Raw genomic sequence first — 15598 nt, forward strand, 5'->3', positions numbered from 1 at the left:
GCTGTGGATTGGCAGTTTAGTTAGTATACTCTGAGTTTGAAATTAAGATATATACGGTAAAACAAATTATTTGGAACCATACCGTGTTGCTGGTATATACAAATGGAGGATTGGACCTTTTTTTTTGCATATTCTGGCCTGAAATAATGCTTTGAGTGAGATGAGTAGTCAAAATGAAGGCAGATAATTTATTATAATAATAATATAGGGTATTTATATTGCGCACATATCCACCTTGTTAGGTGCTCAAGGCGCTCCTATATTACCCGGCTAAGCTAGGCGTTCATAGCGCACACAGCTTTTTAAGGAATTTCTTCCTACCGGTACCCATTTACCTCACCTGGGTTGAGTGCAGCACATTGTGGATCAGTTTCTTGCTGAAGGGAAAATACGCCATGGCTGGGATTTATAAAAGTTTTGCAGTCTTTTCAAGGGTTATTTTACGAAAGACAAATTCTTGTCTGGTGATAGTTATTTGATGACTTTAGAGCATGTGGACTCGGTCCTTTCTCTCACATTCCCTCATGATTTTCTCATAAAAGATACCAAACACTGTGCAAAACTGTTTTCATTATTTACTGTTCAGTTCAATGAGCATATTTCAACTGTTGGCCTAATGTGAGAAAAAACTCCAATGGTTTTGCATTCTGAAGTCATGCGTAAAAAATATTTTACAGAAATAGATAAATCAACATCTCTCGAGGTTACTTCAGTTGACACATTAAGGCCCGAATTCACAAAGGTGGTTTTGAAAACCCACGGTTGAGTCCATGGTTTATGCAGATTTCCTGTATAAATTGCGCTTATTTTACCGCGTATCGGGCGCGTGTATAAAAAATGTCCAATCGGATGCGCGCTATTGTCAAAGTGCACCAAATCGACACCTGTTACCATGGTAAGATACGCTATTTTATTCATGAGTCCACTGTTTTAAGAGTGGACTCATGAATAAAAACAGTGGACTCATGAATAGAATAGTGTATCTAACCATGGTAATGGGTGTGAATTTGGCGCTCTGAGACAAAAGCGCGCATCAGAATTGGAATTTTTCATACACGCGCCTGATACGCAGTAAAATAAGCGTAATTTATACAGGAAATCTGCATAAACCATGGACTCAATTGTGGGTTTTCAAAACCACCTTTGTGAAATCGGGCCTAAATGTTTGGACCTAGCTAAGGTACTGTAATCAAAGCTCATCAGCGATTTTATGCATCAGTTTCCAGTATGATATACCTCTGCAAGGTTTGTTGAATAATCCTTTATTTTGCCACTTTCAGATTTAGCAGATTTTTACTTTATCTCATTTTGTCATATCTGCCTTTTATTTTCTCTAAATGTGCCTGTTACATCTCATTTTTTCCCTGTGGTGGATGTATTATGAACTTGTCTATCATTATTGATGTGAAATTGTGTCGTTTCTCAACAAAATGTATTGCCCTACCCAAGGCATTGATCATGGATGTTGGAATGAATGAAATGTTTTAGAACTTTGTACATATTTTTAAGAACCTGTACAGAAGATACAGATGATAGATCACATTCTATAGATTTTGAAGATATTCTGGTAAAGAGAATCAGAAGCTTTAATTCTGTGTCAAAGTGGTATGTGTTTTGTTTCCCCAAAATTATATTTTGTGCATAGAGTCTTGATGGAGAATGAGTGAAAGACATACACAGTACTGAAATGACGTCACTTCCGCCCCCCCCACACACACACAAAAAAAATCAAATATTCAGGGGTACTCCAGGCACTGAAAATAATTATATTAATATCAACATAAATGCAGTAAAATTCACCAATCAAAATGCTAAAAAAATAAATTTTAACAATATTTTTGTGAAAATGTACAGAAGCAGTCACAGAGCTTACCAGAGAATCAGTGGACTGCCGAATCTTGTTAAAGATAAACGGGAAGTAAAAAAAAAAAAAAACTGAGACTGGTACTATGCATGTTGTCATGAATATTCACTAGGTGGGGTGATGTCGCATCCACACTGGTCTCCCTTAAATTTACAGCAATTAATACCTTCTTTTATCAATTTTTTTTTTTAGTTCTTGGAAGACAAAATTTGAATACACATGTAATAAAGAAATGACATCAGTTTATATATCATTGAATTTTCATGAAGACATGTTCTCTCAAATTATTTTCAGCCTGAAGTATCCCTTTATACCAACATATCATTAATGTTGGATTTCTTTTATAATGAAAATTTTGCTGAAGAAAAAAAATTTAATTTGCTGGGATGACTTTGTTACACCACAAGAAATCTTTAAATTATTTTTTTGCAAATTGTCGTAAAATTCATCCAACATTAACTAGATGCATTAGACCGAGTTTCCATCATTTTGATATTACTTTCTTATAAATATTATGATTTGAGTTTCCTTTTTATACACCTGCATAAGCCATGGTGAAGCTTAATTATCTTAGTAGTACAAACACACACAAATGCAAGTCTTTTCCTCCAGTGGCTAACATCTTTATTGCTGTATAATCTTTTTTTTTTATTGACATCTGTAACTCTAGCTTTTGATGAAAGAGAAAAAAAAATGGTTCGGCTATTACCCAGCACGTGCAGAGACAACTTTCATTCAAAATTTACTCTACACATTTCACTGAAACAAGCTGAAAAAATAAAGGAAGGAAAATTATTTCAATGCAGTTTTTGAAATAAATTTCAATTTGCTTGCTTCAATTCAATAGAAAACAAATGTGCAGCTATTCTCCTGACTTGACACAAATAAACAGTGACTTTGTAGAATCAAAATCACATCCACACGAACATACTGACATAATAACACCAAGTTAATGCAATATTCAAGATCTTCAAAAGTTGTTAAAAAGGAAATAATGTAGTACATTAGAAACTAATTCAATAATAGCAAATGACAATAATCAAATTCATGAACCAGAAATCAATGTCACTCATAGTAAATAGTGATGATCTTGATTACAAATAAATATATTTCCTAATAGAAAACAATGAGCAGAAAGTTGAATCCACCCACAGCCAAGTGGAAGGTTTTAATAAAATTCACGATCATCTGTTTCATCATAAAAACCAACTTTGCAAACTACAAATAAAGATCTCAATATTCATTTCTAATATCCAGAGCTACTTTTAGTACTGTCACATAATGTTCTGTTTCGTTATCACAAATGGGTGTTAAAGAAATCAAACATTCATGTACCTTCTCCCTAATATAAAAAAAAAAATTGGGTATATTATCATATTTATGATAATCCACTTTTAAATAGCACTTAATTTTCATCCAACTTTCTCCAGAGTGCTGTAAATATAAAACATCCAATTCATTTCATACATTGTGATTGTGTGGAGTGTTTTGCTATTTCTGCTTATCAGTTCACTCAGTTGGGAAGCTAATTCAACCCGATATTGATCTCTTCATACAACTGTTATCACTCAGACTTAAATACCCCCCAAACATTTTATGATCACAAGGATAGTAGGGGGAAGAAAGGTTGCTTAAAACAACAATGGAGAACCATGATAGTGTCTTTTTTTTATAACGAGACACTTTCTTCCAAAGGTAGTCCAATACAGTGAACCACACTGACAAGTTAGACATGCTCAATAGAATACAGGCTAGCTCCAAACCAATCATTTGAATGCATACAAGTCCAGTCTAATCCAGTAAATTTATGAGAGCCAGCTCTTTTAAATGTTTCTTACAGATAAATGGCAGTGTAGACAAGCTGTCCATCTGCACTATCATCATAAATGTTGCACTAGCTATATATCTATGTGATGAACACCATGTAGTTGCAGGAGTGGTATTCAATTATTCATAGGAATTATTGCTTTCCAACAAGTTGTTTTTTTTAAATCTTGTCCGAAATTTCATTTTTAAATACAAGGAAATGGAGTGCTTTAAGAGGTGTACTCCATGCAATTCTGCAAGATAACTGAAGAAATTGGGTTCATAAGGCCGTTTTGCAAACTATAACGGGCACGGAATCTGCAAAGGCATTGGGAGCAACAACCTATCGATTCTTCATATTTGTACTATCTCCCACCTTGACTGCATTGTTGCATAAACTGTGTATAGCAAGGTTTTACATGCATGGAGGATGAAGCTCTTAACTACCTCTGCATCACTGTGCAAAAAATCATAACTTATAAGGCGAAAAAATAATCAGGACTTGTGCAAAAACAATTAGATTTTAACGTTTCCCTTCTTCCTAGTCCTCAACGTTACCAGCATCTTTCTTTACTATCAACAATCACATTGTGCAATATCAAAAATATGCTTGGAGCTTCTATGCCTCTTCTGAATTTCACTTTTGAAATCAAATGTTTTTGTTAACTTTCCAAGGTGTGAGTCCTGCCAAGTGTGCTCTTCTCACTGATATTGATAGCACAGGAGGCTTACCTCTGTGAAGTATAAGATATTTATGCTTTTCAACATGAAATTTTAAGATGTCTGCGCTCCTTTAATGAAAACCTGCTACCTTTATAGGTGGTGCAGATTAAGTACTGCATGACCTTGTGAGTTAATCATTTAGTTAAAATGATGAGGGAAGTAAAGTAGTAGCATTCATTGCATAAACATCGCTAAGTATTTTCCAATGTATGTGAAAGTGGATACCTATTGACTTAAAAAAAAAACATCCCCATAACAGAGAAATCACACAAATCATAAAATATATAAACTACGAAAAAAAAAGGATCAATTAATTATGGCACTTACACAAAATTGGGTTGCGTTGCACACAAGCCCGATAATAGTTTATCTTACTTTAACCCAGCTGTTCACACACCATTGCACTTTCAAATTATTGTTATGTATATACATGTATAGCAAAATGAAGTAACGCTATTATACAATGAAACAAATCAAAATGTTTCCCTTTGCCAATAAACCCTCTCCGAAAACCACCCTAAAATTTAAAACCCACAACAGATAATCAGGACTACATACTGTACAAGACATATATCAATTTCTTTTATTTGCATGCTGTACCATATTATTAGGAGGGAAATTATCACACTTTCAGTTGAGATTCCAGTGATTGCACTTACAGTGCAGCACTTGAAATCAGTCTCAAGCACACATTAAGTGCCATATTTTATCACTAACTTGTGCAAACATCTACGGGAATCTAGGGTCATTTGGCTTGATTATAGGCTTTCCCATTAGAGCAGCAGCAGAGAGTGGCATTCTAGGACCACCTGGTGGAAACCCCACACCACCAGGTGGAAACCCCACACCACCAGGTGGAAGACGCAATGCACCACCAGGCATTGCTCTTGGGGGGAATGCACCTGGTGGAGGACGCATTGCACCTGGAACCATACGAATTGCACCTGGTGGTGGAGTTGCACCTGGAGGCAAGCGAACTGCATCTGGAGGCAAACGTATTGCACCAGGAGGAGCAGGACCCGGAGTAACTTGGCCGGGTCGAGGACGAATTCCACCTGGTGGAAAGGCACCCTGAGGCAGACGGACTGCACCTGGTGGGATACCACCTGGTGGATGAGGAATTTGACCTTGTGGGGGACGAACAGCTCCTGGTGGAACAGCACCTGGTGGTAGGCGAACTGTACCAGGAGGGAAGCGGACAGCACCTGGAGGAAGTCGAGGTACACCTCGCAACTCTTCTTGCATACTAGCAGGTATTGGTAGCCTTATTCCTGGTGGCATTCCAGGGGCTCGCAGAGGGATTGGTCCTACTTCAGACATTTCTGGTCTTGTACTTTGCATACCTGCCCTCATTACTGCATCAGGTGCCATAGGTCTCATGGGTGGTCTAATCATCTGTTCCATTGCACCTCTCATGGCAAAAGGGATTCCTGGCCCTTGAAATCTTGGCGGTCTCATCATGGGGGGTCGTGGGTTTCTATGCAACAGCATATTTGATCCAGTGTCAGAAAGAGTAGGAGAAATACTTCTTTGAGATGGATCAGGTGATGACGAATGAATGACACCATCAGCAGGCATTGGTATTTCAACACTTACCGGTACTCCTCCAATACTTATTGAAATTGGTACCATAGGTCTAGGGCTTTGAGACTCTGGATTTCTAGATATTGGGGTAGTTCTCGGTGACCTTATATTATTATTTGGAGTTTCTGGACGATTGCTAGATTGGGGTACTGGTACAGGTGACATAGCAGGACTTTCTGAAACGTTAGCAGTTGTGCAAGGTATTGGCTGACTAACTGCTTGAGGTGAAGACTCGGCTGCAGTTACTGGAACAGGTGAAGGAGAGAACCTAACTCCTTCCTGCAAAGAGATTTGAGGTGACACCCTCTGCTGCATAACTGGACCAGGAAAACCTGAAGACCCTGGTGACTCTCTCTGTTGTACAACTGGGGCACCCAAACGTCCAACTAACCTAGGCCCAGCATGAATACCCTGTAATTGTGGTCCTGGCAATCTAACCATAACAGGAGCATGACGTGGAACCATTCCAGGTGTAACAGATCTAATTGGAACTGCTCCAACAGGTAAAGCACCGGGCATTCTGGCAACTTGCATTCCTGGTAGTGCCCCTTGCAGTGCAGCAGCAGTAGGAAGTGCTCCTCTTGGCACCAAGGCTGATGGAGTAGCTCCTGATAATGCCTCTGCAGGTAAAGAGGCTCCAGTTAATGCACCACCAGCAACAGCTCCAGCTGAAACTGCTCCTGCTGGAATTGCCCCAGCTTGAAGCGCTCCTGCTGGAATTGCTCCTGCACGAATAGCTCCTGCTGGAATTGCCCCTGCAGGAATTGCCCCAGCAGGAATTGCCCCTGCAGGAATTGCTCCAGCTGGAATAGCCCCTGCTGGTATTGCCCCTGCTGGAATTGCCCCTGCCGGAAAAGCTCCTGGAGGAATCGCCCCTGTTGGGATTGCCCCTGCTTGGATTGCTGTCCCTGCTTGGATTGCTGCCCCTGCTTGAATAGCTGCTCCTGCTTGAATAGCCGCTCCTGCAAGGCTTCCTGAGGGAATTACTCCCCCTGCAATTGCACCAGTGGGAATAGCCGATCTTGGTATTCCACCAATTTGGATAGCACCAGATGGAACTGCTCCACCTGGTAATACAGCTCCAGACAAGGCACCTGCTGGTATGAGTGTACCTGGTATAGGCCCTGGTACCATTGCTTGCACTCCTTCCAGTGGGGCAGCACCAGGTACTATTCCACGAGGTGCCATCGACGTAACGATCCTTGGTTGCAATACACCCATCTGAGAGCTGGCTTGTGCTTGAATTGCAGCTGATGTTAAAGCTTGCATATGTAGAGCTTCTGATAGAGACATTCCTGGTCTTACACCAGACATGTTTACTGTCCCAGCTTGAAGCATTTCCGGAGTAACAACTCTCACTGGCATAGCTCCTTGCAAACCGGTTGGTGTCATTGCTCTGACAGTGCCCTGAGAAGCAGATATCCCGGCTGGATTTACTACCCGTACACCCTGCAATCCTTGTATACCTGCTATGCCTGCTTGCATGGGCACTCCTTGAACAGGCATACTGCCTTGCATAACAACTCCTTGACCTGGAACATGAACTAGTTGCATAGGAGATATAGAAGAGCTTGGTGGAGTCTGAACACGAACAAGCTGTACTCCCATTGGACTTGACATAGGAACAGGAGTATTGGGACGTACTACTGGCATTTGGAGGAGTGTCAACTGGGGATTTTGTGCTTCTCCCGAAAGTATGTGTGGGGACATGGTAGGATGAGGAGACATTGCATGGTGACCCGACTGCCGTGAAGAAGAACGAGAAGGAGGTCTAACATCTGACTCGACCTGCTGCTCCTGTTCTCTAGGCACTTCTTGCAAGGGAAGTCCAGGATGTATGGGGCCAATGAACCCTGGTGGTCTATCTGGTTCTTCACCCTCTTCAGCAGTATCATTATTATCTTGAAGAGCTTGTACTTGTGCTTCCATTTGTGCTTCCAATTGCGCTTCACGCAACTGTGCTGCTTGAGCATCCTGTAATTGCTGGACTGGAGTTCTTATAAATCTAGCACCTGGAATAAATCCCTGTCTGGGAATCAACACTGGTCTAGGAAGACCTACAGCTTGAGGAATCAGCTGTGGCATTCCAGGAACAGGTACTGCAGGCCTATGGACAACCACATGTCGAGGAACAAGAGTTGGTTGGGGCACAAGTGCCTGTTGAGGAAGTAGAGTTGGTCGGGGAACTAAATTCTGCTGGGGAACTAGAGTCGGCTGGGGAACGAGAGTTGCTTGTGGGACAAGAGCTTGTGGCTGTACAATTGTTTCTACTTGCTGTTGCAATCCTGCTTCCTGTGCAAGTAGCTGTTGTTGTTCCACTGCCACAGATGTTTGTGAAGACTGTCCGGTCCCTTGACCTTGGGCCTGCATTAATTTTTGCTGTACATGCAACCTAGCTTGCTGCTCCAATTGCTTGTATTTTTCCATTTCTTCAGGTGGAATTGATACAGGACCACCATCTTCAGACTTGTCCTTGGTTCCTTCTTCTTCCTTTACAATGGGTGCATTGGGAACTTTGAATGCATCATCTTTCCCTTCATTTGCTTCACTTCCTCCTCTATTTTCTGAATCACTTTGGAAAGCGCAACTACTTTGTGTTTTCTGACCTTCTTGTTTTACAGATTGTAAAGGAGGTGAATCAGGAATTGGTTTACCCGAGATTTGTGTTTTACCTGTTTTGCTTTGCTTTACAATAAGTCCTTTGCCTTCTGGAACATGTGTTTTGTCTTCAACATTTGAGAGAGTATGAATCAAGTCTGAAATCTTTTCTTTTGTTTTACTTAATATTGATGTAGACGGTCGATCAGATTGCAGAGCAGGATCCGAAGCCTTGCTCTCTTTCAACGCTTGTCTTACCCATTCCTTTAAAGCACCACAACTACCTGCACGATCAGTAGCTTTGATCTTACTTATATCTTGCTTCATTTTTTCCTGAACAACCCCCTTTCCCCTTTCAACCTTAGGTGACCTGCTCCTTGATCGTGAGTAGCTACGTCTATGGCGTCTTGGAGATCTTGACAAACTTCGGCTATGTCTGGACCTTTTACTTCTGCTTCTATCTTCATCACTGTAGCTATCACTATGGTAGCTACGCTGCCTTCTGGAGGATCTATCATCTCTGTCAGAGTAAGATGAATAACTAGAAGATCGGTGTCTTCGCTTTGAGCTGCTGGACTTCCGATAATCATCATCACTGTAGGAGCTTTTCCTTCGCCTCCTGTCACCGTCACAACTGTCCTCACTGTCTGAATAGCGGCTTCTCCTCCTCTTAGAATGACCAGATTTATAGTGATCATCTGAACTATCATGGCTCCTTTTATGTCCTCTATCTTTGGATGAATGATGTCTCTTTTTCCTGTGTTTCTTTCTTCTGTGCTTCTTGCCACTGTCTGATGCATCTGATTCATAATCCGATCCATGTGCATGATGACGACTCTTTGATCTTTTCTTCTTCTTTCGCTTTCTCTTTCTCTTTTTTGCTTTATCTGATTTATGCTCTCCATTCCTCAAAGTATTTTCACTAGATTTTTGTTTACCTTTGCCCAGTACACTTTTGAAATCATAAGCCAAAGGATTCACACTATATGCAAGTGATGGGGTTACCTGAGTTTTCAAAACCATTTCTGTAGGCCAAGACAAAGTTCTCTTGTAATCTTTAGAAAGAATTGGTAGATATCCATCTTCAACATCTCCAAGTTTTACAGGGAATGAAATAGCTTTCAATTCATTTTCTAAGGCAGCAAAACTTTCAGTTTCATGTCTCTTGTAAAACTCTTCTATACTCTCTTTTACAACCTCTGCTCCACTGGAAGCAAGATCCGTCTTACTCTCTTCTTTTTCTGCAGGTTCCTTCTGAAGGGTATCATCTTTAGGAAGAGAGGGAACAGATAACTTAGGTGCATTGGGAAGAGTGGCCTTAGGAATAGGAGCTGAAATCTTTGGAGCAAGAGGATTAGTGGTTTTGGCAACAACCGAGACAGACGTCTTCGGAGTGACTGCAAGAGTAACTCTAGGAGAATTGGGAGTGGTAGCTTTGGGGGCAGTGGAAACAGGAATTTTAAGAGGATTGGGAACAGAGGTTTTGGCAACAATCGGAACTGTGATTTTGGGAGTAGTTGTGACAGATTTTGGAGTAATGGCAACAGTGGCCTTGGGAGTAATGGCAATAGAGGTCTTGGGAGAGGGATTTTCTGGCAAAGGAATATCTTTAGCTGAAAGAGTAGCCATACTCAAACTGAAATCTTTATTAACATTACTGATCCCCATATCACCCTTCTCAGAATGTTTCAGGTTTGACTGACTATCCGAGCTAGAACCACTTTTAGAAGCACTACTTTGTACAACAGAGGATGTCTTGAGGTCTGTACTGGGTTTCATTGGTGGGACTGGTATGGTATGGAGTGCAATTTTGGGGGCATTTTTTGTTTTAGCAGCACTCTCACCAGTACTATCAGTTTTAGTTTTGCCATTTGATTTACCAATTGTAGATGTATTCTTCATGCCACTCTCTTGGTTAGACTGTCCATGATCACTACCATCTGATTTCTTCTCAGTTTTTGTTTTGCTTCCTTTGGTACCTTTAAGACTATCATTGATCTGTGTCTCAGTATTCCTGGTAATACGTATGACCGACTTCTTACTGATGTTCACAGGTATAGTATTTTGCTTCCCTCCACTCTCATTTTCCATCTGAGATGCTTGTTGTTTTAAGTTTTGTGATGATGCAGCACTTCTAGTAGTCACTGATCTAGTGGAGAGACGCTCTTTTGGCCTGAAAGAAACAACAAAGACTAGATGTATAAACATCCTATAATGGATAATGATTGATGGCATTTGGTTTTCATGCTTGTACCAAGGTGAGTTGGTACTAAGGTGCCAAGGAAGTGCAAGATGGCAAGTTTTATTCATTTATTTGTTACTGTAGGGTAGTACACCGTAATTCAGTTAAGCAATCTATAAAGACCTAAAAAAAGGTTATTCATAGTCTTTGGTGACAATGAATTTCTGGTTTTCTTTATTTCAGCAGTTCACCGGTCTGGTAGAAATCGCACCAGTAACAAAAGTCCTCAGGCATGTACCGGTGGACCATCCGGTTCACCAAAGGCCTAGTTTTAAGTTTTGCCTTCCAATAAGTGAGTCATGAATTAGAATCAAACCACAATATTGATTTATACAGTATGTTGTACTGGAACAAGGTGGAATAAATGGGGATAACAATTCTGTGAAATACAGCCTCACAGCACCATGGCTAAATCTAGGGTAATATAATTGGTGAGCTTCATAAAAACTTCTGATAAAATGTTTTGGACACTTTATTGTAGTAACTACGAGTAATTTTGTTCAAGTCAAATCTTTGGGGATCATAGAACTCTGTTTGACTTACTGTAAGATAAATATGACTTTGAAGGGTATACGGTACATGTACACAAGCTCCAGCTTTGACAAGTATTAGATTTATGCAAGGTAGACTTAACATGCAAAATAGTAATCAAGCTCTTAAATGAAGTTTAAGTACCAAAACATAGGGTAGTCAGATCTACCTCAAACCCAAGGACATGTAGGGAAATACAGTTATATCAGAAAAAATCTCATTTATAAATTTGACTTATAAATCAGGACATTTTAACATGATTTACTTCACATGATTTGTGAGAAAATATACTGCAGCATTGGAAGTACACATACTGCAATGATTTATGCAAATGGAACTGAAGATTTATTCCTACATATAAATGCACATACTAAACTAGCCCTTACTTTTCTTTTTCATTTTCATTGATTTTCAATCATATAATAGAATATTTTAAAGACATTACCAATGAATTACAAGTCTTACTTTTTATCAGAGGATCCACTAGTTGTTTTCTCTGTCATTGATGAAGGTTTAGTCTTTTCCCGCAATCCTGCATCTTCTGCTCCCTTGCCTGTCACAGACTTTGCCCTCGTCTCAGGAGCCTATTAAATCAATATCATTCATCAATAACTACTATCTTAGCATTATTTTTCACATGTATGACCACATAAGAATAAAGATGTCCCTTTGTAATCACAAGAAATGGAAAAAAAAGACAGGACACCTGATCCTGAGCCATTTACTATCATTCATGTACTTTTAATCCATGGAATTATGCAACTTTTAAGAAAATTATTTTGCATGAACCATGGTCGCATCCACGGCAACAAGTGCAAATCTACAGAGATCGTTAGACTGAAACGTCCAAAAAGTCTTGCATGATCAATCATAGTTCAATTAAACACTACTATGTAACATCATGAAGCTAACTCTAAACTTTGATTTCAGTGATAAACACTGTATTTTTGTACAAACACTGTATTTTTGTACAAACATTTTTTCAGGTAATTTTTTTTTTAGAAGTTTACCTGACATAGCGAAAGATGTCAATCATAATATGAGAATTTATTAACAAGCTCATGATCCCCCCCCCCCCTCGGAGAAAAAAAAAGCACTTATGACTTCTAATGGATTCAAAGATAAAGAAATGAGAGCAAGTTGAACAAAAACTTTAAAAATTTTGTATTAACACACTGGTTTAACAGACTTCAGGCGAGACAAAAAAAAAAAAGAAGGAATACGTTAAGACTTAGAACACAGAGCCATGCAAAATTAGTAGGATGAAGAAGATTCTGGAAGCAATAGAAGCAATAAGGATGAGAATACAATGGAGAATAGGAGGAGTTACACTGAATGACAGAGAGAAGAACAATTAGGAAGGAGTTAGGGGTGAATGTCTTAAATGAGTGTTTTCATTTCCACCCAATGATAGAAAATCCCTTGTATTTCCTGATAAAAAAACATGTATCTAACCAGTGTGAAGTACATTAATTGTGCTATCCCTATTAAAAAGAAAATGTCCCAAAGAGAGTTTGAGCTTTTATCAATTACAATAACAATTAGGAAGGAGTTAGGGGTGAATGTCTCAAATGAGTGCTTTCATTTCCACCCAATGATAGAAAATCCCTTGTATTTCCTGACCAAAAAACATGTACATGTATCTAACCAGTGTATAGCACATTAATTGTTCTATCCCTATTAAAAAGAAAATATCCCAAAAGGGCCATCTGCACCATCCCGAGTTTTCAAATAAGCGCGCTATTTCTGATCTGGCAAATTATCCCGATCTGAACAATCTCGAGATTCTTTGCAATGCAGACGCAATTATCGCGCTATTTCGTAGGATTAATCTCGAGATTGCAATCCCAAGTCAACTTGGGATTATTTGCAAAATAGCGCGCTATTTCATGAATTATCGCGCTAATTCGTAGGTGCAGACGCACTCGGGGTTATTTATACACGGCAATGCATCGATGCCTCGCTCAAGCAGGAATTGCTCTTCTTGCGATGGTGGAGACGGGGTTTCTTGAATCTCGAGATTAATCGTGAAGAGGGACGATCGGGCTAAAATCTTGAGATTGGGCAAACTCGGGATGGTGCAGCACCGCCTAAAGAGAGTTTGAGCTTTTATCAATTACAATAACAATTAGGAAGGAATTAGGGGTGAATGTCTCAAATGAGTGCTTTCATTTCTACCCAATGATAGAAAATCCCTTGTATTTCCTGATCAAAAAACATGTATCTAACCAGTGTGAAAGCACATTAATTGTGCTATCCCTAAAAGAAAATATCCCAATGAGAGGTTGAGCTTTTATCAATTACAGGATCTTCCACAAAAGTAATTACTGAAAGCTTCAGATTCAGAGTCCGGAGTCAGGACCCTATCAGCCTCGGGGAAACATCCTCAACTGACTGAGTTTCTTCCCATAAATGAAATGAACTGCTAGTTTTCTTACCTTAAGTCCTACAGCTTTTTGCTTCACCTGACTGCTGCCCTCTTTGCTAAGCTTCTGGCTTGCTGCCCTCTTTCGAGACTCTGTATCAGAAAAGTAAAAAGAATCTGATCGTTATACACCAAAAAAAGTGTCATTTTGTCTCATTATTGTTGAAGCATGATCATTATAAGCTTTCTTGTTTTGAAATGCTAAGGAATTTGTAAAAAGAGCAATATGTAGGATGATGTTAGTAAAAAAACTGCTCTAATGGTATATATGAAAACAATTGTTGCTTTATAAAATGAGAATTTAATTTTCCATCATTACTAGCTAAATTCCACACCTTTCAATTTTGAATCCACATTTTTAGATAATTCAACAACAAATCTCTTTAATCACATGCCATGTGAACAAGTAATGATAAGTACATAAGAGCAAAGATTAATATTACTTTAAAATGAAAATTAAAAGCATTATCTTGTGGAAATCTAATAGTTACCAGCCTCACATAATAGAAATAAAAAATTGATGAAAAGTGGAAAGGTTTTATCATTATCACAATGAAAATTCAATTATCCTTCAAGAACTATGGCTTCAAGACTCTAAATCATAGTTTTCGGCGTTTCCCCTTTTATGTCAATGATAAAGGGAACTTATGGCCATTCCCCATTTTTCCACTATTGTCTTTTTTTCAATAAATACTCTAAAATAGAATTGCTGTATCAATCTTACAAATGCTGAAAGTAAATTGTTTTGATAGTTAGCAATGTTGCCTTTACAGTGTGCACACATTCAGGAATACAGTTATTAGAATACACATTAGTATGCAGACAAAATTATTAAATGATTTTTTTTTTCAAATACAATGGTGATATACATAATATTCTAAATTCATATGAACAATTCATGATGAAATGAAGATGTCTGAAAACACGCAACTGTCAGCAAGCAGGATACTTTTTTTTCTTTGAACGTATACTTACTCTGGAGATTTACACCTGTTTACTTGTTAGAGAAAAGTTTGATTAATGACAAATTGACAATCAATACAGTTTAATACTGTGCTATAAAACCACCATTCATTCAGTTGAAGAAAATCAAAACCAGATAATTCTCAAACTGCTTTTATCTCATCTCATCTACAATCACCACCAGCACTCACAAAACAGAAACTATACAGTACAAGAAGGTTGGGGTGCTAATTAGGAAAGTGTTACAGAAATAAAACTAGATTAGCTACTTAAGAGTGTACAGGCCCATCTCCATCAACGTGAGTTAGCGAGATAAACCACTTTTGTGGTCGGGCAGACCAATATCGTGACTGTAATTTGGAATCAGCTTCAATATTTTTTGTGAAATAGTATGCTATATTGAAATACCCCATCTTATATGAAAGTGAAGATGCACTATTTGTTTTGTCTCATGATACCTGTAATTCAATCATGCTACAATACAATCATGATATTTCATACCAGAGTGCAAGCTCCATGACCAAAGTTCATTTTCATACATGGATTCATCCACTCAGCTGATGGAGATAGGGCTTCTTGAATCACACTGTTCATAGCCTGATCAGACTAGAATCTCAAGACTGAATAAACTGGAGAACCATTTTCATTTGTACATGACTAAAAAGAAATAGGGCAATGATGCTTAGCATTTCAAGTAGATTATCATAGACTCTTTGTCTGCTCTTTAAATTGCTGTATTGTGATGACACAAATAATTTACAGAATCTACAGGATGTTATCAATATCTGATAAATTGAAGACTCCCAATTCCAAGTCATTCATTAGAAATACTGTAACTTGTTTTTTCAATGTTCTTAAGCCC

General features: G+C 38.8%; 1 protein-coding gene across 9 annotated transcripts in view; it reads right to left on the bottom strand.

The window, feature by feature from the left end:
* Nucleotides 1–2479: 2479 nt before the first annotated feature.
* The window catches only part of LOC121411164, a 50798-nt gene continuing 37679 nt past the window's right edge, over nt 2480–15598 (bottom strand). For all 9 annotated transcript variants that reach the window (XM_041603717.1, XM_041603718.1, XM_041603715.1 and 6 more), the window contains 3 exons: nt 13787–13866; nt 11814–11932; nt 2480–10748 (listed from right to left, as the gene is read on the bottom strand). In XM_041603717.1, the coding sequence (XP_041459651.1) occupies nt 5123–10748; nt 11814–11932; nt 13787–13866 (5825 nt within the window). In that variant the 3' untranslated portion in view covers nt 2480–5122. The remainder of the gene's footprint in view (nt 10749–11813; nt 11933–13786; nt 13867–15598) is intronic.

Source organism: Lytechinus variegatus, chromosome 3 (genome assembly GCF_018143015.1).
Source record: "Lytechinus variegatus isolate NC3 chromosome 3, Lvar_3.0, whole genome shotgun sequence".
Lineage (NCBI taxonomy): Eukaryota > Metazoa > Echinodermata > Echinoidea > Temnopleuroida > Toxopneustidae > Lytechinus > Lytechinus variegatus.